Here is a 14355-nt window from a genome sequence, read left to right as displayed (position 1 = left end):
TCTGTCCTTATTGATGGTGGGAAGGTGAGCAGATTCAGCAGAGCACCTTAGGGTAGGCAATAGAAACACTACCCTGAGCTATGGGTTATATGGTAGAAGCCCTGTAAACCCAGCACTGGACTCACCTAAATGCCTGGTGCATTTTAATAAAGTTGCAACCTGCCACTTAAAATCCATCCCTGGGCCTGACCTCATTCACTTGTGTGTCCAGATCACTGCTCCTGATCTCTTCCAGCACCTAGAGGAGTTATTGGGAAGGGGAAGAAGAAGGGTTCAAATTTATCAGATGACTACTAGCTATTAATTGATACAGGAGAAACTGGAGCTCCCCGATTCTTTCAGTGACTGCTTGAATAACTAAAGAATTAGCAGCAGGGTGTGAAAATTGGCTGGTACAAAGAACTTCTTTTCTGAGCTGGGGCATTGGTAGCAGAGGGTATGCCAGACAACTGTGGCCCATTCCATGAAGACTTCATTGATGGGAACTGACACCTTGCTGGAGCCCATGCTCTGGAGAATATAGAAAGGCTTATGAGGTGTGTCATGCACCTCCTCTAGAAGGATCCAGAGAGTGTCAGCTATCTTCCTTAGCAACTCTTGAAATTGCCTGCAGTCATCAGGCGGGGAAGGATAGGGGGAAAAATTGGAGCTGCAGATTCCAGAGAGAGCTCCATGGTAGGAATCCCATTGCCCTCTCCTTTTGCAGCAGCTGGAAGAGAAGAGATAGCTTCTCACTTGGCTCTTGCCCATAGATGGGGGGCTCCCAATCTTTTTCCTGTTAGTCTTTGTGTAGCAGATTTAATCCTTTTGCTGTGATATGTCTGCAAAAATGTCCAAACCCTACGTGTGGATCGTGTGAATAGGTGTATTGATGATATTGTGTGTGTGTGTGAGAGAGGAAGAGTCTAATGGATAAGTTAGAAATGAAGTAGTTAGAGGAATGGATGTTCTTCTGCAAGTGATGATCCCTATGTATAGTCACTGTGGGGTGTACATGTGCTCCATGGAACTGAGACAGGAAGAAATTGCACCTGTTCCCTTCTCCTCCTGGTGCTCTGCACTGAGAGTATAAAAGGTGGTGCAGATAGACCATTTCTCCAGTTCCTTTCTACCAGCCATGGTCTGAGACAGAACCGCCTCAGTGTCCACAGCGTATGCTTGCTTTGTCCATGTTGACCTGTAAATATTTGTAAACCATTAGATATCTTAAATATTTTTATACTTGTAGCTAGTTTAGGTTAGTTTTTATGGGATGGGGATCTTTTCCTACCCTTTAGCCCTCCATATGGGATGACTTATGCCCAAGATCCCGAGCTTCAAGAATTGTTTCCTGCCACGGGGCCTTTCCACCTCAAGTGCCTCTTCTGCCTTGGGGAAATTCATGTTTACTCAAAGTGCTCCATTTGCTGATCCTTCCCCAGCCAAACCTGTCAGACATGTGAGTACAGACTGGAGATTATTTATGGATACAGCATTGAGGCCATAGTTTGACTCTAGCTTGGAAAACCCCTCCCATATGTCAGGCAGAGGCATCGAGAAGTGTACCTCTGAGCACATGACTCCTGGATCTGTGGCTAATGGGTAGAACTAGGGACTTCTTCAAAGAGGTGCATGAGAAGGGTAGAAAACACTCTCACAAAAAGCAATAGAATCCCCCTCCAGGTCCTTTTTTTGTAGTACCTTCTAAGTCAGGTGAGAATCTGTGCCCCAGTATTAGTAGCTCATAAGTAGGATAGGTCCTTTGGCTCCAAAAAGCAGATCTTCTTTGAAACTGACATTGCCCACAGGAGTAGGTCCATGGTACTGGGAAGCAAAAAAAACACTGAACGCTACTTACATCAATAGTACCATGCTGCCTCAAGAAGGACTTGTCAGTGCAGAACACTCTAACAAGGCTGACTCCGCTAGTATGGCGGGAAACAACTTTCCCCCACTTCCTCACGTCTGGGAACAGATGCATTGCTCCTCAGGGTATAGTTGTCCTCCTGGATGCTGAATCTCTGATTTTATTGGATCCAATCCACTAGTAGTACAGGTGGTGCAAGGAAGGGAGAGTTCCTCACCGGCTGGAGTATAACGACACCTATGGTACCAGAAGCTCTGCCCAGGGAGTCAGAGCCTGACACGTCTTCCTCTGACAAATTGGATATTAGTGGGATAGTATTACCACTCCCTTCAAGGCAAGGAGTCAACCTGGACAGTGGATCCAAGATCTCCTGAGCTGTGTACCCTCCCCAGAAGTCATCAAGAAAATGACAGAGGGTGCAAAATATCAAACACAATGTTCCCCCCCTCTTCCTCCTTCCAGCTGCAACCCTTCAAGGGCTTTTACCATGCTCATCTTTTCAGGATTCTGTAATCCAATTTGGTGGCTGCCTAGCATGCTTCTGCCAAGCTTGGCACATGATAATCACAGAAAGATAGATTCTCAACATCATTCAGACTGGCTACACCGCAGAATTCCTCTCACCACCCCTCCAGACCCCCTACCCCATCTGCATTCTCATGAGAGGATGCTCACATCAGAGTTAGGACTCCCTGCTTCAACTGGGAGCCATAGAACCAGATCCTTCATAATGTTGGGGAAAGGGATTTTGCTCTAAGTGTTTCCTCTTTCACAAAAAGAAGGAAGAATGGAGACCTATCTTAGATCTCAGACAGCTAAATGTCTTAATCTGCACATCGAGGTTCAGAATGGTCATCCTGGCATGAATAATTCTTTCACTGACCAAAGGTGAGAGGTTCACAGCTCTTGATATGAAGGATGTCAGTTTCAACAGACCTGAGATTCACAGCAGGTCTGAAACACAACCAGTACAGAGTGCTCCCTGTTTGGCCTTGCAGTAGTTCCACAGTATTCACAAAGGTGCTATCAGTTGTGGCAGCCCACTTTTACGACCATGGATCATCAATTACATCAATAACAAATGGTTACTGGTGGGAAGATCTTGTCAGGGCTAACGGTCAGCAGCCTAATCCCTGATCCATCTTTGGTACTTACTAGGACTTTGCTTAAACCCAGAAAAGTCCATTTTAATTCCCACATGGACTATATAGTTGATCAGAGCAACTCTGAACTCTATCAGTACCAAAGCATATCTTCCTTTGGACAGATTCCTACCATAAAGAGCTTATCACTCAACTTCAACAAATGCCAGCCTCCTCATGTCTTATTCTTTTGGGTCACAGGGCTTCTTGCACCTATGTAACGCCCTTCACGAGACTTCACCATCCGTTCCTGTAAGCTTCTCTATCGATGGTGTACATATATAGCAATTGATAACTGACACCGCCTTACCGCAATGAGGCTCCCATCTAGACAAGCAGATAGCACAAGGAGCATGGACTCCCCAAGAGTCCCAGATGTGCATAAACCTCCTGGAATTGTTAGCAGTCCACAAGGCCTGCAAGTACTTCTTACCATTCATACAAGCCTGGCTTGTTCAAGTGATGTCAGACAACATGGCAATAGTGTTCTGCATCAACAAGTGGGAGCAAGGTCTATCCCTTTTTGTATAGACGCTGTCAAGCTTTGGAACTATTCAGCAGTCACTCTTTTGGTAGTACACCCCACCAGGAATTCACAACATGCTGGAAGACAGCCTCAGTACTTCTCCAAGAACCACAAATGGGTCCACAATTTGATGATATAGATCATTTTTGACAAAGGAGACACCCCCCCCCCCCTTTTGGGACCTCTTCATGCCCCAGGAATACAGGAAATTCGCAATCTACTGCTCCAAGATGGTTCAAGATCTGGATTCCAGGGGAGATGTGTCATAAATATAAAGGGAAGGGTAAACACCTTTAAATCCCTCCTGGCCAGACGAAAAACCCTTTCACCTGTAAAGGGTTAAGAAGCTAAGATAACCTCGCTGGCATCTGACCAAAATGACCAATGAGGAGACAAGATACTTTCAAAGCTGGAAGGGAGGAAACAAAGGTCTCTCTCTGTTTGTGTGATGCTTTTGCTGGGACCAGAGCAGGAATGCAGGTCAGAACTCCTGTAAAGAGTTAGGAAGCAATCTAGTTAGATATGCGTTAGATTCTGTTTTGTTTAAATGGCTGATAAAATAAGTTGTGCTGAATGGAACATATATTCCTGTTTTTGTGTCTTTTTGTAACTTAAGGTTTTGCCTAGAGGGATTCTCTATGTTTTGAATTTGACTACCCTGTATGGTATTTACCATCCTGATTTTATAGAGGTGATTCTTTTACTTTTTCTTTAATTAAAATTCTTCTTTTAAGAACCTGATTGCTTTTTCATTGTTCTTAAGATCCAAGGGTTTGGATCTGTGTTCACCTATGCAAATTGGTGAGGATTTTTATCAAGCCTTCCCCAGGAAAGGGGGTGTAGGGCTTGGGGGGATATTTGAGGGGGAAAGACGTTTCCAAGTGGGCACTTCCCCTGTTATTCTTTGTGTAACACTTTGGTGGTGGCAGCTTTTAACCTAAGCTGGTAAGAATAAGCTTAGGGGGTCTTTCATGCAGGTCCCCACATCTGTACCCTAGAGCATTTCTCATCCCATGGTTGGGACAACTGACTTATGCGTTACCTGAGGAAAATCAAGCAAGAGAGTGTTGGACATACTGATTGCCAGAGATGGCCCCAACATTCTGATGTCACCATGTCCAGGCATTTGGATATAGCCTTTCCTGATCCACAATACACAATACTGATTGATCCACCATATTGATCCACAATACACAATCTTCCATAGGGACAAAGTTTCACTGACATTACATTGAAATTTACCCCCAAAGTAATCTTAGATTTCCATCCTAATTGGACAATTCACTTACCTGTCTTCTTCCCAAAGCTGCACATCACCAGCAAAGACAGGAAGCTTCACTGTTTGGATATCTGTTGAGTGTTGGCATTCTACCTATGAAGAACCAAATCCTTTGGAAATCATCTAAGTCATTGTTATCCTTTGTGGAATGGATGAGAGGGGAAGCGATCTCTTCCCAGATACTTTCCAAATGGATTTCAGGCTGAATTCTGTTGAGTTATGAGTTAGGAGGCATGCTTCTTCCACAGGGTGTGAAGGCCCACTCAACTAGAGCTTATGCTTCATCAGCAGTTTCACCTCGAGACATCTTTCTCTCAGTAAAATCTGTAAAGCAGCTGCATTGGGTTCTGTTCAGACCTTTACAAGACATTAAGCACTGGAACAAGCTTCTGCAGTAGCTTCTTTAAGCACTGGAACAAGCTTCTGCAGACTCCCTCCTCAGGCCCTACGCTACCAGCACTCCCAGCTACCTTTGAGACACCACTGACTTCCTGAGGAAACTTCAATCCATCGGTGATCTTCCTGATAACACCATCCTGGCCACTAAGGTTGTAGAAGCCCTCTACACCAACATTCCACACAAAGATGGACTACAAGCCGTCAAGAACACTATCCCCGATAATGTCACGGCTAACCTGGTGGCTGAACTTTGTGACTTTGTCCTTACCCATAACTATTTTACATTTGGGGACAATGTATACCTTCAGATCAGCGGCACTGCTATGGGTACCCGCATGGCCCCACAGTATGCCAACATTTTTATGGCTGACTTAGAACAACACTTCCTCAGCTCTCGTCCCCTAAAGCCCCTACTCTACTTGCGCTATATTGATGACATCTTCATCATCTGGACCCATGGAAAAGAAGCCCTTGAGGAATTCCACCATGATTTCAACAATTTCCATCCCACCATCAACCTCAGCCTGGTCCAGTCCACACAAAAGATCCACTTTCTGGACACTACAGTGCTAATAAACAATGGTCACATAAACACCACCCTATACCGGAAACCTACTGACCGCTATTCCTACCTGCATGCCTCCAGCTTTCACCCTGACCACACCACACGATCCGTCGTCTACAGCCAAGCTCTGCGATACAACCGCATTTGCTCCAATCCCTCAGACAGAGACAAACACCTACAAGATCTCTGTCAAGCTTTCTTACAACTACAATACCCACCTGCGGAAGTAAAGAAACAGATTGATAGAGCCAGAAGAGTTCCCAGAAGTTACCTACTACAGGACAGGCCTAACAAAGAAAATAACAGAACGCCACTAGCCGTCACCTTCAGCCCCCAACTAAAACCCCTCCAACGCATTATTAAGGATCTACAACCTATCCTAAAGGATGACCCAACACTCTCACAAATCTTGGGAGACAGGCCAGTCCTTGCCTACAGACAGCCCTGCAACCTGAAGCAAATACTCACCAACAACCACATACCACACAACAGAACCACTAACCCAGGAACTTATCCTTGCAACAAAGCCCGTTGCCAACTGTGCCCACATATCTATTCAGGGGACACCATCACAGGGCCTAATAACATCAGCCACACTATCAGAGGCTCGTTCACCTGCACATCCACCAATGTGATATATGCCATCATGTGCCAGCAATGCCCCTCTGCCATTTACATTGGTCAAACTGGACAGTCTCTACGTAAAAGAATAAATGGACACAAATCAGATGTCAAGAATTATAACATTCATAAACCAGTCAGAGAACACTTCAATCTCTCTGGTCACGCAATCACAGACATGAAGGTTGCTATCTTAAAACAAAAAAACTTCAAATCCAGACTCCAGCGAGAAACTGCTGAATTGGAATTCATTTGCATATTGGATACTATTAATTTAGGCTTAAATAGAGACTGGGAGTGGCTAAGTCATTATGCAAGGTAGCCTATTTCCCCTTGTTTTTTCCTACCTCCCCCCCCCCCCGGATGTTCTGGTTTAACTTGGATTTAAACTTTGAGAGTGGTCAGTTTGGATGAGCTATTGCCAGCAGGAAAGTGAGTTTGTGTGTGTATGGAGGTGGGGGGGGGGGGTGAGAAGGCCTGGATTTGTGCTGGGGGTGGCCCACCTTGATTATCATGCGCATTGTGGGGAGAGTGGTCACTTTGGATGAGCTATTGCCAGCGGGATAGTGAGTTTGTGTGTGTGGTTTTTGGGAGGGGGGTGGGGGGGTGAGAGAACCTGGATTTGTGCAGGAAATGGCCCAACTTGATTGTCATGCACACTGTGTGGAGAGTTGTCACTTTGGATGGGCTATCACCAGCAGGAGAGTGAATTTGTGTGGGGGGATGGAGGGCGAGAAAACCTGGATTTGTGCTGGAAATGGCCCAACTTGATGATCACTTTAGATAAGCTATTACCAGCAGGACAGTGGGGTGGGAGGAGGTATTGTTTCATATTCTCTGTGTGTATATAAAGTCTGCTGCAGTTTCCACGGTATGCATCCGATGAAGTGAGCTGTAGCTCACGAAAGCTCATGCTCAAATAAATTGGTTAGTCTCTAAGGTGCCACAAGTACTCCTTTTCTTTTTGCAGTAGTTGTATCTTTCAGCACAACAGTCCTCCAGTCATTGGTAACACAAAGTTCCTCACACCCACCCCCTCAATGAATACTGCTTCTCAGACACCATCACTCAAAGAAGAAAGAGAGGTTACTTACCTTGTACCGTAACTGGAGTTCTTCAAGATGTGTGGTTCTTATTTTTATTCTGCTACCCTCCTCCTTCCTCTCTACTGTGGAGCATTTCCTGGACAATCTATGGTACAAAGGGAAATGGAGAGATGGTCGGCCCAAATTGCTCCTTATATCCTTGGTTCAGAACACAAGGAGGAGAAGGGTGCAGGTGCAGACAAACAGATGCTGCTAGCAAAAATGTTCCTGTCTGTATATGGAGTACACGTGAACCCAACAGTAGAATACACACAAGGACCACACATCTCAAAGAACTCCAGTTACTGTACAGGGTAAGTAGCCTCTCTGTCTGCAGGGAAAAGTGGGAGAAAACGGGAGAGAAAAAATGTAGGGGATGAGATAGAGATAATAGTGTAGAGAAAAATAGAGATAAGGAATGGAGGTAGAAAGAAAGAAAAGAGCAAATAGTAAATGGAGACAATTTTGGAAAAAGATTAACTCTGATCCACAATAGGAAAGAGCTTGTGGGATGAAGCCAGGGAGAGAGAGTATGCAAAAACATAAGCAAGAAAAGCAAAGTCAATAGAACCACTCAGCATTGAACAAAACTCTGTGAATAGATTATTCAATGGATTTCATCAGAATCCACCAACTATTTTATTCAAGTGATACTTTTCTAGTAACTGACTGGTTCATCAAATACTATTCATGAAATGTTTTGTTAGATGAAATTTGTCAAATATATCTAATGAATATTTATTTCTGCATTCCACCTGCCCCAGAGCTACATTAATTTTTAAACCTCTATTAAGTAGAATGTGGAATGACAGTATTACATTTAAATACAGCACACAACTGATCTGTTGTTTTGAATTGTAAGTGGGGTGGCTTTGGGGTATCGTCATATGGCAGTTTGGGTATTTTTCACATTGGCCTGACAACTTAGTCCTTGGGCTTTTAGGTGTCAGGTAAAATTTTTAAGACCTGCACCCACTTTTGAAAATGTTGGCCTCAGGCTTTGGCCCATTTAGCACTATTATCCCATGCTGTGAAATAATTTCTCAGGGGATTGAGGATAATACACATTGTAAATGTGAACTTACATTTCTACAAAAGATTCACTTCAGTGTGCCGTTTTCCGTACCTTAATGCACTGTTCCATGTGTTTCCTGCTGACACCTACTTTAGGGTTGAGATAAGGCATAGGCTGTAAGGTTGTTCATTGTGCTGTAAGGAACAAATTGTAATTTACTAATTGACCATATTTGTGATTATCTCAGCGAAACACCAGATTTCAGTGTCATCTAAAATAAGTCCAGAGTTAAATTTAAAGTCTAACTATTCTCAGGCAGTTTCAACATTATCAGCTACTGGGGAGTTCTCGATAACATCATCATACCTTATTATAATTTTATAATTCAACATTTCTGCTAAGATGTGTTTAATAATAACTCAATAACCTGAATGAGGGTCAGTCAATTTGGAACCTATATAGGCATCTACTACATTTCTGTAATTGTACTTTCATTTGGAAATACTGCAGCTGTCAGTAATAATTTGTTAATTTTTCTTTGGCATGGGCCACCTGTTGTCACGTTGACATGTATAAATAGGTGAGAATAGTTCTGGAATTTTCTATGATAACTTCAGGGAAAAGTCCCAGCCTTGGTACTATGAGCCAAAAGGTGGGGAAAGGAATGGAGTGGTATCAGCCAAGCAAAGAGTCTTGGGGCCATCCTGGTTGAGTCTAGGGGCCATACATGTTGACTCAGGGAAAGCACTTAGGCCTGGATCCAGAAAGATACTTACTGTGAGCGTCACAACACCTAACTTTTACACATCTAGCAAATCATAGGAACAATTTAGGGTGACCAGATGTCCCGATTTTATAGGGACTGTCCCGATATTTGGGGCTTTTTCTTACATAGGTGCCTATTTCCCCCCTATACACACCCCCGGTCCCTATTTTTCACACTTGCTATCTTGTCACCCTAGAACAATTTGATCCAGAAACCCTGAGTTAGGCACCTAGACTTCCTATACAATGAATGGGGAGAGATAGGCACCTAAGACTGTAATCCACAAAAGCCAATGTCTAGGTGAGGAACCATATAAATGAGCAAATGGAAGATACCAAGGAGAGAGTTGTGTCCCAAAGCCCCTTCTGTCTCATGGAGTTAGGTGCCTAAGTCCGGCTGAAGGGAGATTGCTAGCACAGATGAGATATCTGCAGTCAGTAATCCCTGAGCTGCCTGACTCCAGGACAGGCAATTAATTTGTATCTTGTGAGAATGTGTGCCTCTCTTGCCACAAAATGGCTAGACGAGGAAATGGTGGTTCTTACCTTACAGCAGCTCTTCAGAGATTTTGTGGGTTGCATTGCTGCCTAAAACTGGGATTTATGTGTCTAAGTGCCTTAGTGGATCTGAGTCTTGCCTTATCCTGCTGCTTCAGGAAGCAGCAGGATGCACTTTCCAGAGTGCGCAGTGCTGTCAACAGCTTATATGTAATTAGTCCAGGAATTTGGCTATTCCCCTCAGATTAGCAGATCTGGGCCATATACTGCAGCATGGTAGGCATGTTAGCCAGGCCCCACCTCATACTGAAGGAAGCACCAGTTCAGAATCATATTCTGCTTCTGTGCAGGGGCTTTGTCAGATTTTTCTCAATACTGATACTAATAACCTTTTGTTCCCTTGCAATTACTTATGCCACTATTTCATACTGAACATGAACATTGTATATACTAATGCTAGTGAAGATTCAGAGATCAGATAGAGATATATCTAGAAGGATTAGCTTCCTTGTTGCTTTTAAGTAATTCCATTGAACATACTTTGTGGTACATCTGGACTTTGCCTTTGTCTTCTACTAGCACCTAGGAGCTCTAGTCGTGGATAAGGATCCTACTGTGCTAGGTGCTGTACAGACTCATAACAAAAGCAGAGTAAAAGTTAAGAAACATTTACATTAAATATTACCGAGTGGTAAACTCAATTACTATGGTGCATTCTCAGTCAAAAGAAAAAAAAACCAATGTGTTATATTTAAATATTTTTTTTAAATATATAGCTAAGGTAACATAAATGCTACGTGTGTTTTGGAAAGATGGTAATAGGATGATCTGTCAACTAAACTTTTTGCTCATTTATTTTTTTAGAGCCCAGTGACAGACCTCCAGTTCTTCTGATTGCAAGCTCTGAAACTATTGAAGTATTATATCTTAATGGAAGTAAAGTTTCTACTCCAAACTCAGTGAAAGGAAATGGAATTAATACACTGGATTTTATATACAATAAGGACACAATTTGTTGGATTGAATCGAGAGAATCTTCAAGTCAGCTGAAATGTACCAAGATATCAAAAGCTGGGAGATTAACAGATGAATGGATAATAAACATTGCTCAGTATCTTCACAGTAAGTATTTTAATTTTTTTAGTGGGATTCCTTTAGCAGAATAGTTTAAAATACCTGTCTTTCTAGCAAACTTTGTTTGCAGACTTAAAAACTCTTATTTTGGTGCTCAATGTTGCTGATATTTCAGGTTATTCTCTTGCTCTGCTTATGCATTAAACATTGAAAGGCACAGAAACATTTTGCTGCTTTGTTGCTGTTTCCCTCTCTAACACATAGATACAGAGGCTTGAAAAAAGCTGAGAATTTTCACAGAGTCTAAGTGCACTGTGTGATCGGTATGATATTACAAAAAAACAAAGCTAGCACAATGGAAGAAGAAACTTGAAAATGCCTTTTTTTCCTGAAATGTGTTGATAGCTAAAATTTGTTGAAAATGATTGTTTACTGCCAGATAAATAAGATGCTAATTAACAACATGTACATATAATTGTCACATTTACTGTAGATTAGTAGAGCTTCATTACTTTCAAACACTAGTAATATTTCCTTGTTTACCGGAAATGTCTCACTTTTGCACTAGGAAAATTTAGAGTCGCCCTCATGATGAGTCATCTCTCTGTGCAGTTTAACTAGCGTAGGAAGATTGTGCAATGCTAAACTTTAGAATGCCTCTGAATTGGAATGTCCATAATTTTGCCCTTTTTTTCTGAGAACCTTACTCAGTCTTCCCTTAAGTAGAGATGGCCCTGAGCCAGACGATTCTGATGTAGATTTTAAACTCCTTCGCCACCAAGTCTGGGAGTGTTTGGAAGAAAGGTTTGATTGGGACTATAATGAAGATGGGGCCAACTGAAAATGTGGCTACCAGTCCTAATGATTTCACAACTACTATTCAGATCACCAAGAAAAATATCCTTTTCAATGTATGCCTATAGGGTAAGGAACTTGATCCCTCTTACACATCCATCCATCCATGCCCATCCTTTACTACTTTGAAAATCAATAACTTTTTTTAGTCAGAGGAATTTACTACTTTCACCACTGTCTGCCCTTCCGAGTGATCCTACATTTTCCCTCAGATACTAAGGCTACTTTGTATGTTTGAACTTGTTATTTTATTTGGACTTCTATTGTGTATTTTTCACAGTTCTTTCTATTTTCACTACAAAATCCCAATTTTCTTGTCGGTAGGACTGGAGTGGGCACTTCCTAAATACCTTTTTTGTTCTTTTTAGTGCATAAAAAGGAAAGGAATTAGCTGGGGTTCTTCACAAAATGAATGGTTTATATTTAACAGTGTGTCCCCTCATCCTCTAAACTCCATCATCAGAGCACAGTTTCAATGCACTATTGGGTCTTCCCCAATTCCCTTGTGTGCTTTTTTTCCCTTCTGTGCTCCCTATGCATAGAAAGATTTAACAGTTTGAATGCTGCAGGGTCTGCATTAGCAGATATGCTTTCAGAATCAGGGTTAAACTATGATTGGGAAATTAACATAGTGGCTCAAGTCAGTGAGCTAATCAGTTTTTGTAGGCACTGTATTTTCACACCAGTCTGTGGACGCTCTGTTGTTGTTGTTGTTGTTTTCTGAATATTTACATCTTTATATTTGGTCTAATTACTTTTGAATTGACATTTCCCTGGCTATGGAGTATGCTACAAAGATTTGTTCTAACTTTTAGTTTAATCTTGACTCAGATAACTATGTAGAAGTCTTATTCCCTTCCTCATTGGCAGGATAAAAGTAATCCACTTGGTGCTTCTAATCAAGCCAATCTCACCAGGTCCTAATTTCCTCCTGGAGTTACCTGAAACTGTATCCTACAAGGGAGAATAGGCCCTCTGATGGCTACAATCCACAGCCTCTGGAGAATTAAATTTTAGCATATCTCTCTCTCTGTCTCTGTCTCTCTCTCTCATACACACAATTCCTCTCATTTTTTCTCGGTGTTTACTTACTAAAAATTAATTCAGTTTCATTTTACAACCAATTAAGAATACCTCATTTGGCACGTTCATGTGTCAGCCAAGCCTAACAAATGGTCAAACCCATAGAATTCTTCAAAGAAAATATGAACAGTAGTTTTCCTACCACGGAAAAATGTTGCCTTAGTTTCTCTTGTTTGGTGTTTTAGCCAATAACAGGCCCAACAAAACAAAGGGCCACCCATGTGAAGTCTTTGTACAGAAAACAAAGAAAAATACTGGCCTTTGAAGTGCTTCTTTATCCCAGTCTTGCAAGGTATCTGTTTGCAATTAAGTGCTATTCTGGGAGAAAACATAAATTCACTGGTGGTAAAGTTTACATATGACACAAAAATTGGTGGAGTGATAAATAATGATGGAGACAGTTATATGGATTGACCTGGATTACTTGAATGAGATGGGCTCATTTGAATAATATCCTTTTTAATAAAGCCAAATGCAAGGTCCGACATCCAGGATTCTCTGTAACTTGAAGTCTTTAAATCAAGATTTGAGAATTTATGTAACTCAGCCAGAGTTATGGGCCCACTGCAGGAATGGGTGGATGGGGTTCTGGACCTGCAATGTGCAGGAGATCAGACTAGATGATCATGATGGTCCCTCCTGGCCTTAGAGTCTGGAAGGAACAATGGGGGAAGATCAAAGCGATTTTAGACACTTAGGCGTTTACCTGCCACTGGGCTATGGAATATTCTGGGTTGGTTTCTCTCAATGACTCCTGTTGAAGCTGTTCCACTTGTTATAACTAATTGAATAATCATGGGACCAAAGAAAGAGAGAGAGAGAGTGACTCCATAGCCCAGTGGATAGGGTATTCTTCTTGGATTTGGGAGACTTAAATTCAAGTCTCTGTTCTAATGACTGTTTAATTAATTACAAAGAATAGAACAGTTTCAACAGGAGATTGAAAGACAGACCCACCCTGGAATATTCCATAGTATAGTAGTTAAGGGACTTGCCTAAGAGATAGGAGATGTGGCTTCAAATACTGCCCCAAATCAGGCAGAGGGTAGAATGGCACTTGGGCCTCCCACATCCTGGGTGAGTGTGCTAACCACTGGGCTAACAGTTGAAAGGAGGCACTGTCATTATGTGTGTGGGCTTCTTGGGTTTTTGTATGTGTGAAAAAGGACTTAGGTGCCTAACTTCCTTACAGGGGCATGGTGTAGGATACTCCACTTTCCTTGGCATTTCCTAGTGGCTAGCCAAGGCAGCTCCATGCTCAGCTCAGTGGCTGTGGATGCCCATTCTGAGGTGCTCATGTATTGTATAGGGAGCCTAACTCTGTATATTCCATTAGGCAGAAGAGCACCAATAGTTAGGCATTGCGATGCTGAGCCTAAGTCCTCTTTGTGGATCCAGTCCAAAGAGTGAGGGAACGTTTGTAAGTTGGAAGACTATATCCTGAAAAGCAGGAAAAGGACTTAGGGGTCATCACATGAGCTCCCGGAGGGATGCTGTACCTAAGAGTGTGAACACAATCCTTGGATATATAAGCAGGAAAATATCAAGCAGGAGAAGGGAGGTAGTAATACCTCTGTATGGCGTTAGTAAGACAGTTATACT

General features: G+C 42.4%; 1 protein-coding gene across 8 annotated transcripts in view; it reads left to right on the top strand.

The window, feature by feature from the left end:
- LRP1B (LDL receptor related protein 1B) overlaps positions 1–14355 on the top strand; it is a 1329376-nt gene that overhangs the window by 578171 nt on the left and 736850 nt on the right. For all 8 annotated transcript variants that reach the window (XM_078847919.1, XM_078847920.1, XM_078847917.1 and 5 more), the window contains one exon: positions 10606–10863. In XM_078847919.1, the coding sequence (XP_078704045.1) occupies positions 10606–10863 (258 nt within the window). The remainder of the gene's footprint in view (positions 1–10605; positions 10864–14355) is intronic.

This window comes from Lepidochelys kempii, chromosome 11 (assembly GCF_965140285.1).
Source record: "Lepidochelys kempii isolate rLepKem1 chromosome 11, rLepKem1.hap1, whole genome shotgun sequence".
Taxonomy (NCBI): domain Eukaryota; kingdom Metazoa; phylum Chordata; order Testudines; family Cheloniidae; genus Lepidochelys; species Lepidochelys kempii.
Note: the sequence above shows the minus strand (reverse complement) of the source record. Positions and strands in the feature narration are given on the sequence as shown.